The sequence below is a fragment of the Oncorhynchus gorbuscha genome, unplaced genomic scaffold, assembly GCF_021184085.1.
Source record: "Oncorhynchus gorbuscha isolate QuinsamMale2020 ecotype Even-year unplaced genomic scaffold, OgorEven_v1.0 Un_scaffold_383, whole genome shotgun sequence".
Classification (NCBI taxonomy): Eukaryota; Metazoa; Chordata; class Actinopteri; order Salmoniformes; family Salmonidae; genus Oncorhynchus; species Oncorhynchus gorbuscha.
The window spans coordinates 12,592-22,500 of NW_025745232.1; the positions used below are offsets into that span (position 1 = coordinate 12,592).

Sequence of the window (9,909 nt, forward strand, 5' to 3'; positions counted from 1 at the left end):
CAACTGTCTGGCATTGGTTGTTTCAGTCCCAATAGAACAGGTGCTCGTACAACTGTCTGGCATTGGTTGTTTCAGTCCCAAGAGAACAGGTGCTCGTACAACTGTCTGGCATTGGTTGTTTCAGTCCCAAGAAAACAGGTGCTCGTACAACTGTCTGGCATTGGTAGTTTCAGTCCCAAGAGAACAGGTGCTCGTACAACTGTCTGGCATTGGTTGTTTCAGTCCCAAGAGAACAGGTGCTCTGTCTGGCATTGGTTGTTTCAGTCCCAAGAGAACAGGTGCTCGTACAACTGTCTGGCATTGGTAGTTTCAGTCCCAAGAGAACAGGTGCTCGTACAACTGTCTGGCATTGGTTGTTTCAGTCCCAAGAGAACAGGTGCTCGTACAACTGTCTGGCATTGGTTGTTTCAGTCCCAAGAGAACAGGTGCTCGTACAACTGTCTGGCATTGGTAGTTTCAGTCCCAAGAGAACAGGTGCTCGTACAACTGTCTGGCATTGGTTGTTTCAGTCCCAAGAGAACAGGTGCTCGTACAACTGTCTGGCATTGGTTGTTTCAGTCCCAAGAGAACAGGTGCTCGTACAACTGTCTGGCATTGGTAGTTTCAGTCCCAAGAGAACAGGTGCTCGTACAACTGTCTGGCATTGGTTGTTTCAGTCCCAAGAGAACAGGTGCTCGTACAACTGTCTGGCATTGGTAGTTTCAGTCCCAAGAGAACAGGTGCTCGTACAACTGTCTGGCACTGGTTGTTTCAGTCCCAAGAGAACAGGTGCTCGTACAACTGTCTGGCATTGGTTGTTTCAGTCCCAAGAGAACAGGTGCTCGTACAACTGTCTGGCATTGGTTGTTTCAGTCCCAAGAGAACAGGTGCTCGTACAACTGTCTGGCATTGGTTGTTTCAGTCCCAAGAGAACAGGTGCTCGTACAACTGTCTGGCATTGGTTGTTTCAGTCCCAAGAGAACAGGTGCTCGTAAAACTCATGTGTATTATCCATGGTACACTATTCCATACCGGATTGGCTGTACGCTCCATTTGTTTTTGTTTTTGTGAAGTCCAGTTTGATCCCACATCCCAGTGACCTCTGACCTGTGTGTCCGTAGTTACAGTGTAGCGTAGACCAGAGCCTGTAGCATTGTTTCCATCAACTCTACTTTCTTGAACTGTATTTTTGGTTACGGGCTCGTACGTAAACATTTCACGGTAAAGTCCACCACGCCTGTTGTATTCGGCGCATGTGACTAGTAACATTTGATTTGATGAGCAGAAAAATGGTAATCGTGGTTTCTAGAGTTTCCGTGTCTCTTGTATACAATCCCAGACCAGCCTTTTCCTGAGTGATTATGTTCCCTTCTCAAAAACATCAGCGTCATGCAAGGAGAGCACACGAGGAAAGGAAACAAGGAGAGGAAACGCTTTACACTATTCCCTTTTTTTTTTAAAGGAAGCTGGAGAAAGGATACAAGGAATTGATGAAAGACAAGTGAAATGCAACACAGACGAAAGATCCTCAAAGACACAAGGAATTGAGGAGACTATTGAGATACGGCCCAGCTCAACATCTCCCAGTGAGTGGATCGTTGGTTGAAGGACACAAGGAATTGAGGAGACTATTGAGCTACGGCCCAGCTCAACATCTCCCAGTGAGTGGATCGTTGGTTGAAGGACACAAGGAATTGAGGAGACTGTTGAGATACGGCCCAGCTCAACATCTCCCAGTGAGTGGATCGTTGGTTGAAGGACACAAGGAATTGAGGAGACTGTTGAGATACGGCCCAGCTCAACATCTCCCAGTGAGTGGATCGTTGGTTGAAGGACACAAGGAATTGAGGAGAGTAAGATCCTTCAGAAAGACCTGAGAAAATACTTATGAGACGCAGCCCGGCCCCTTCAGACCTTCCCCCTAAATCTTTAGAGGACTTGAAGAAAGACACTTTGAAACGCGTCCTGGCCCTCTAGATCTTCCAGAAGATGTTCTTCCGGTACAGCAGGAAGGAGATGAGGACCCAGCAGGAAGTGGCCAATAGGTTCTGGGTCAGGTGCTCTGCGTGGGATTGGCTGTCGGCCATGCGCCAGCGAAACGGGAAGTACTCCTCTAGGACCTCGTGGCCCACGTACACCAGGATGGAGTTCATACCTGGAGGTCAAAGGTCAGGATTAGAGCACAGGGGTCAAAGGTCAGGATCAGAGCACATGGGTCAACGGTCAGGATCAGAGCACAGGGGTCAGAGGGATTGTTCAGGGAGTTGCGTAAACATTATTATTTTTTTAAAGATAGAAATGTATAGTTTTAGAACAGACGTGATTCTCCCGTCAACACAGAATAGGGATCGTTGTCAGGGATCGTCTACGCGTTACATTTCTATATAAGCAGATTGAAATATATCTAAAAAAAATGTACAAAGCAGAGGTGCTGACACAGAGCTAGTTCTCACCGGGGTAGTAGAAGGGCGCCCCAGACCACCACCTCTTCACATCTACTGTGTAGTAGATCAACACCAGGAGCAGCAGGGCAAAACACGCCAGGGTGGTCACGTAGGAGAGAGACCTGACAGACAACTCAGAGGTTGGTTATTCCACACTATTAACACGGATGATTCCAGTATCGCTATTCCATGGTAAACTAAATAAAAAAACAGAGCTAAACTGTTTGGTGCTTTAAAAACCTGCTGGATGTAAAATATGGGGTGCTATGGCTTGGAAAATAAATACAATGTGACTCCGGATGACATAATGATGTTTTGTTTTCCAACACCAGGGCTGTTTTCCAACATATTGATTTGTTTCCAACATCAGGGCTGTTTCCCAACACCAGGGCTGTTTTCCATCATAATGATGTTTGTTTCCCAACATCAGGGCTGTTTTCCATCATAATGATGTTTGTTTTCCAACATCAGGGCTGGTTTCCAACATCAGGGCTGGTTTCCAACATCAGGGCTGGTTTCCAACATCAGGGCTGTTTTCCAACATCAGGGCTGTTTTCCAACATCAGGGCTGTTTGTTTTCCAACATCAGGGCTGTTTTCCAACATCAGGGTTGTGTTCCAACATCAGGGCTGTTTTCCAACATAATGATGTTTGTTTCCAACATCAGGGCTGTTTTCCAACATAATGATGTTTGTTTTCCAACATCAGGGCTGTGTTCCAACATCAGGGCTGTTTTCCAACATCAGGGCTGTGTTCCAACATCAGGGCTGTGTTCCAACATCAGGGCTGTGTTCCAACATAATGATGTTTGTTTCCAACATCAGGGCTGTTTTCCAACATCAGGGCTGTGTTCCAGCATCAGGGCTGTTTTCCAACATCAGGGCTGTTTTCCAACATAATGATGTTTGTTTCCAACATCAGGGCTGTTTTCCATCATAATGATGTTTGTTTCCAACATCAGGGCTGTTTTCCAACATAATGATGTTTGTTTCCAACATCAGGGCTGGTTTCCAACATCAGGGCTGTTTTCCAACATCAGGGCTGTTTTCCAACATTCAACATCAGGGCTGTTTCCCAACATCAGGGCTGCTTTCCAGCATCAGGGCTGTTTTACTAAAGAAGGTAAATCAGCTTTGTTTTCTGTTTTCTTGCCACGACACTAAAGAGTATTGTCCCGGCCCTACTAGGAAATATCAAGGGCCAGTTTCCCGCACACAGATTAGCCTAAAACTAGTCCTGGACCAAAAAACTCAATGAAAAGTGGCCATTCAAAGTGCTCTTTAGTCCAGGACTAGATTTAAACCAGTGTCCAGGAAACTGTCCCTGAGAGTGTTAAACTGCATTATAAGTGGTCTGGTCTCCTTACCATAGATTCTTGTTGATGGGGATGAAGCCTTCATTTAGTGAACATTTGGTCAGAACGGCTGATGTGATTCCCTGGAGAGATAAACATTTAGATACATCATCACGCTGACAAGGGACATACAGGCACGGTGAAGACGGAAATACTGTGTTACTATGTCTCAGTGTTGTCATAAGGAGACATATGGAGAGGTTTAGTCTGATAAAAGATGCAATATACCAAGGCTGCGCGACAGACCGAGGCTGTACCAAGGCTGCGCGACAGACCGAGGCTGTACCAAGGCTGCGCGACAGACCGAGGCTGCCCGACAGACCAAGGCTGTCCGACAGACCAAGGCTGTACCAAGGCTTCCCGACAGACCAAGGCTGTACCAAGGCTGCCCGACAGACCGAGGCTGGCCCGACAGACCGAGGCTGGCCCGACTGGCTGGCCCGACAGACTGGCCCGACAGAGGCTGGCCCGACAGACCGAGGCTGCCCGACAGACCGAGGCTGCCCGACAGACCGAGGCTGCCCGACAGACCGAGGCTGCCCGACAGACCAAGGCTAAATACCAAACAGCTAATACAGTAACGACAAACAGCAACGTGGTCGTCTCACCAGAACCAGGCTCCATATGAGGAACCGGGCCATTATACTGGAGTGCTGGTCCTTGTAGTGGAGGAGAATCTTTCCTGTCTGGATTCAGATAACAGGGACAAAACAAATGGACCCTCAAAGTTAATCCCATTTATTACATTAGACTGATCCATTCAGTTAGGCTGAAACATGCAACTCCACGTCTGCAATTACACACATCGGTCTAGTAGTGTAGAAACAGAACCACTGGAAAGAGAAGGAACATGTGAGAGAAACACAGATTAGTTTGGATGCAGAGAAGGAGTGTTGAGTGAGACAGACAGACAGACAGACAGACAGACAGACAGACAGACAGACAGACAGACAGACAGACAGACAGACAGACAGACAGACAGACAGACAGACAGACAAAGAAAGAAAGAGAACAGAGAGACAGACTAGTTTGGAGAGACAGCTGACAGACAGCTGACAGACAGCTGACAGACAGCTGACAGACAGCTGACAGACAGCTGACAGAGCGAGATGGTGAATGATAATTGCAGTGACCTGTAGTCCCAGGAAAGCCATGAGGACAGAGTTGATGCTGCCAAGGACTCCCTCTGGATCAAAGGGCAGGTGAGACTTGTAGATCACCTGAAAAATGAACGCGCCACGTTACGAGAGAAACAAACCACCTGCAGAAAGTTAAAAAAAAAATCTTTGTTGCCTGAAACAAGTCAGCGTTTCACTCACCCGCGAGGAAGGTGTTTGATAGATGTGGTTCTCTCCCAGTAGCCAACGGTCTACATATCCAGCTGCTCCCCCAGTGCAGTTTGGGTACTGGCCCATGTCCCCAATACCACCCGGGCCCAAATAACCACTAAGGAGAGAGAAGATGATGGTGAGTAGAGGATTTATCTCCTACTTCCGATCACCTCCGGCCCCCCTCAGACTCATGGACATGCATTAAATCATATATGAACTATATCATCGTCCGTCAACACTACAACTGAAGGCAACTACTGTCAGACGAGGCAGATGGAAAAACGCAGACCGTTTGAGGGGGTCGGAAAATCATCTCCGTTGGTGTTGGATTCGATATTGATTCTATTCGATATTGATTCTATTCGATATTGATTCGATTCTAAATTGATTCGATTCGATTCTATATTGATCCGATTCGATATTGATTCGATATTGATTCGATACGATATTGATTCGATATTGATTCGATTGATTCGATACGATATTGATTCGATTGATTCGATACGATATTGATTCGAAACGATATTGATTCGATATTGATAGAGAAGAAGCATGGAATATTCGGAGTGAAAGAGACTGGGTTTTATGTCAGACGTGAATGGTTCTCTGTAGAAAGACAGATTGGCTGTGGAATGTGTTGGGAGCAGAGCACCGTGTTGATACCAGTAAGACAGACGGACATCTGTGGATTAGATGAAGGAGGGGTTGAGGTCAGGACAGATTCTCTGAAGAGAGTAATTAATAAGGGTTTGGAATCCTGTTTCTCTTTTCCTGTAGAACCACAAGGTGTAAGGATTGGAGAGGAGGAGGAGAGTCTTAGGTGGGATATAAGTATCTGTGATGTGAGAAATGTTGGGTTGTCTGAATTACAGCTGTCATTTGGGGAGAATTAAACCTGGTTAAAGATTATCTGGTGTCCGTGAGTTATTTACTCTGAACTATAACAACCTAACAGTTTTTAATTTTTACCTTTATTTAACGAGGCAAGTCAGTTAAGAACAAATTCTTATTTTCAATGACGGCCTACTAGGGAACAGTGGGTTAACTGACTGTTCAGGGGCAGAACGACAGATTTGTACCTTGTCAGCTCGGGGGATTGAACTTGCAACCTTCCGGTTAATAGTCCAACGCTCTAACCACTAGACTACCCTGCCGCCGTTGTCATTCATCCTGCGACAGACGACTCCCACTGAATCTGTGTCGTCTCAATGGGTTCACGGCCATAGTCTTCCCTCTGAACTCACCTTGGGCAGTCAGGAACAGGGAGCAGGAAGGTGAGACAGAGCCACACGGTTTCCAAGACGACCACACACAGCCAGGCTGGCCAGTAGAGCAGGAACTCACGAGCAGAGTACCACCAAGCATCCTGGGTAGAAACACAAAACAACAACACCAAAACAAGCATTTTGGTCACTATGGAAACAACACCGACCAGCAGCCAGCTCAACATTAATACCAAGTGAAATGGAAGGCTGGTCTGACCACGGGGTCACAAGGCCGGTCTGAGGGTCATAAGGCCGGTCTGACCACGGGGTCACAAGGCCGGTCTGACCACGGGGTCACAAGGCCGGTCTGACCACGGGGTCACAAGGCCGGTCTGACCACGGGGTCACAAGGCCGGTCTGACCACGGGGTCACAAGGCCGGTCTGACCACGGGGTCACAAGGCCGGTCTGACCACGGGGTCACAAGGCCGGTCTGACCACGGGGTCACAAGGCCGGTCTGACCACGGGGTCACAAGGCCGGTCTGACCACGGGGTCACAAGGCCGGTCTGACCACGGGGTCACAAGGCCAGTCTGACCACGGGGTCACAAGGCCAGTCTGACCACGGGGTCATAAGGCCAGTCTGACCACGGGGTCATAAGGCCAGTCTGACCACGGGGTCATAAGGCCAGTCTGACCACGGGGTTATAAGGCCGGTCTGACCACGGGGTTATAAGGCCAGTCTGACCAAGGGGTTATAAGGCCGGTCTGACCACGGGGTTATAAGGCCAGTCTGACCACGGGTAGGTTGTCCAGGCAGTTTCTGACCACACACAGATCCAGACATGGTTATAACATGGTTGTGTGTGTTATAACAGTATAATAACAGTTTATTTACAGAGGTCCTGTTCATGCTATGAGTATATAATGAGATGTATTCTGAGACTGACCACAGGAAGGTTGTCCAGGCTGTTCCAGGCCACACAGAGGTCCAGAGAGACCACCACTAGATAGGAGAAGGCCAGACGCTGAAGCACGCCAGGGATACGCAGGGAGTCCCATGATACTGGAGTATACACACACACACACACCCACAGTTTAGAAGAGTGAAACATTGTAAAGGAGTGAGCACGTGTGTGTGTGTCTGTACGTAAGTGTGTGTGTGTACGTGTGTGTGTACGCGTTTGTACGTGTGCGTGTATGTGTGTGTGCGTGTGTGTACTGACGTGGTCCCTGGCAGTAGTTGGGGTTGATGATGAGGAGTCCTATGAGGAAGAGCTGAACACTCCTCCAAACTGCCTTGGTGAACAGAGAGAAACGTGACAAACCACATCGCAGGGCTGAGCTGACAGACAGGGATATAGATGTGCCCATGATGAACACAAACCTGAGAGGGAGACAGAGAGGGAGAGACAGACAGAGAGACAGAGAGAGAGAGACAGAGAGAGACAGAGAGAGAGAGACGGTGAGAGACACAGAGAGAGATACAGAGAGAGACACAGAGAGAGACACAGAGAGAGACACAGAGAGAGACACAGAGAGACAGAGAGACACAGAGAGACACAGAGATACAGAGATACAGAGAGACACAGAGAGACAGAGAGACACAGAGAGACACAGAGAGACAGAGAGAGGGACACAGAGAGACAGAGAGAGGGACACAGAGAGAGACAGTGAGACACAGAGAGAGACAGTGAGAGACACAGAGAGAGACACAGTGAGAGACACAGTGAGAGACACAGAGAGAGACACAGAGAGAGACAGTGAGACACAGAGAGGGAGACAGTGAGACACAGAGAGAGACAGTGAGACACAGAGAGAGACAGTGAGACACAGAGAGAGACAGTGAGACACAGAGAGAGACAGTGAGACACAGAGAGAGACAGTGAGACACAGAGAGAGACACAGAGAGAGACACAGAGAGAGACAGTGAGAGACACAGAGAGAGACAGTGAGACACAGAGAGAGACACAGTGAGAGACACAGAGAGAGACACAGAGAGAGACACAGAGAGCGACAGTGAGAGACACAGAGAGACACAGAGAGAGACAGTGAGACACAGACAGTGAGACACAGAGACACAGTGAGAGACACAGAGAGAGACACAGTGAGAGACACAGAGAGACACAGAGAGAGACAGAGAGAGACAGAGAGAGACAGAGAGAGACAGAGAGAGACACAGAGAGAGACAGAGAGAGACAGTGAGACACAGAGAGAGACAGTGAGACACAGAGAGAGACACAGTGAGAGACACAGAGAGAGACACACACTTCACTCCTCTGGAGCAAAGTTAGATTTCCTCAATAAAAAGATGATACATTTAGTCTTTAAATACAAAATATAAAAACTGATATTACCAGGGAAAGACCAAATCAGCAACTGTGAGTCCTGTGAAGAGAGAGAGAGAGGGGGAAACAATAGTCATTTTAACAACGCAGTATTAGAATTTTTCCTGAACATATTGTTGGATCTCCGGGACCTGCTAAAAACCACTAGAAGTGTGGGCGTAACATTTTCATATTCAGAATGGTGGGACTCACCGTTCCAGCTCTCGTGTCTGAAGAACCAGTACCTCCCTCCTCCGTAGTTCACAAACACCATGATGACCAGGGACAGCCCTCTGAAAGTGTCCAGGGATCGGAGCCTCCGGCTGGGGGTGGCGGGGGTGGGGAGGATGGTGTCTGTGGCCGTCTCCACCGTCCTGCATGGAAACCCCAGGTCCTAGGAGGAAAGAGGAGAGAACGTCAAAAAGGTGTTAGTGCTGGGCGGGAACAAAAGCCTGCATACCCTGTATTAGCTCTCCAGGACCAAGGATATTGAACAATGCTATAGGAGCATAGTACTCAACTCTAGCGACCCCTCCCCCCGATCAACTCTAGCGACCCCTCCCCCCGATCAACTCTAGCGACCCCTCCCCCGATCAACTCTAGCGACCCCTCCCCGATCAACTGCAGCGACCCCTCCTCCCGATCAACTGCAGTGACCCCTCCCCCGATCAACTGCAGTGACCCCTCCCCCGATCAACTCTAGCGACCCCTCCCCCGATCAACTGCAGCGACCCCCCTGTTCTAGAACTAAGTCTGGAGACTGAACACCACAGAGACTCACCGAGTTGATGAGCCTCTCAGTTTCCATGGAGTTGCCCAATCGGAACATCAGGTTTTTAACCACGTCCAGCCTGTACCATACAAGACATAACCAAACGATTAGGAGAAGCCTCTGATCATCTCTTCACACAAAAAAAAACACATACGGTAACAAACATAGTAAATGGAAACGTGTGTTTATGTTTTCTAATGTAATCCAGACCTACCCCGTGACAGTAGCTCCAATAGCAGACAGTACAGCCAGTCCCGTGAACAACAGAAAGGCCACCATGATGGCTTTAAGGACAGAAAGGCATTTCATTGGTCAAGATAATGGTTTCAGAGCATAAACATAAGGGAGTGAGTGAGTGAGTGAGTGAGTGAGTGTGCGAGTGTGCGAGTGTGCGAGTGTGCGAGTGTGCGAGTGTGCGAGTGTGCGAGTGTGCGAGTGTGCGAGTGTGCGAGTGTGCGAGTGTGCGAGTGAGCGAGTGAGCGAGTGAGCGAGTGAGCG

At 48.5% G+C, this 9,909-nt stretch overlaps 1 protein-coding gene across 1 annotated transcript in view; it reads right to left on the bottom strand.

Annotated features, from left to right (window-relative positions):
• Positions 1-847: 847 nt before the first annotated feature.
• LOC124018032 (heparan-alpha-glucosaminide N-acetyltransferase-like) overlaps positions 848-9,909 on the bottom strand; it is a 13,662-nt gene continuing 4,600 nt past the window's right edge. The window contains exons 5-17 of the mRNA XM_046333283.1: positions 9,626-9,695; positions 9,421-9,490; positions 8,853-9,033; positions 8,670-8,700; positions 7,539-7,699; positions 7,263-7,378; positions 6,353-6,474; positions 5,097-5,223; positions 4,911-4,997; positions 4,386-4,463; positions 3,790-3,860; positions 2,433-2,545; positions 848-2,134 (exon numbers count right to left, since the gene is read on the bottom strand). Coding sequence (XP_046189239.1) covers positions 1,953-2,134; positions 2,433-2,545; positions 3,790-3,860; positions 4,386-4,463; positions 4,911-4,997; positions 5,097-5,223; positions 6,353-6,474; positions 7,263-7,378; positions 7,539-7,699; positions 8,670-8,700; positions 8,853-9,033; positions 9,421-9,490; positions 9,626-9,695 — 1,409 coding nt within the window. The 3' untranslated portion in view covers positions 848-1,952. The remainder of the gene's footprint in view (positions 2,135-2,432; positions 2,546-3,789; positions 3,861-4,385; positions 4,464-4,910; positions 4,998-5,096; positions 5,224-6,352; positions 6,475-7,262; positions 7,379-7,538; positions 7,700-8,669; positions 8,701-8,852; positions 9,034-9,420; positions 9,491-9,625; positions 9,696-9,909) is intronic.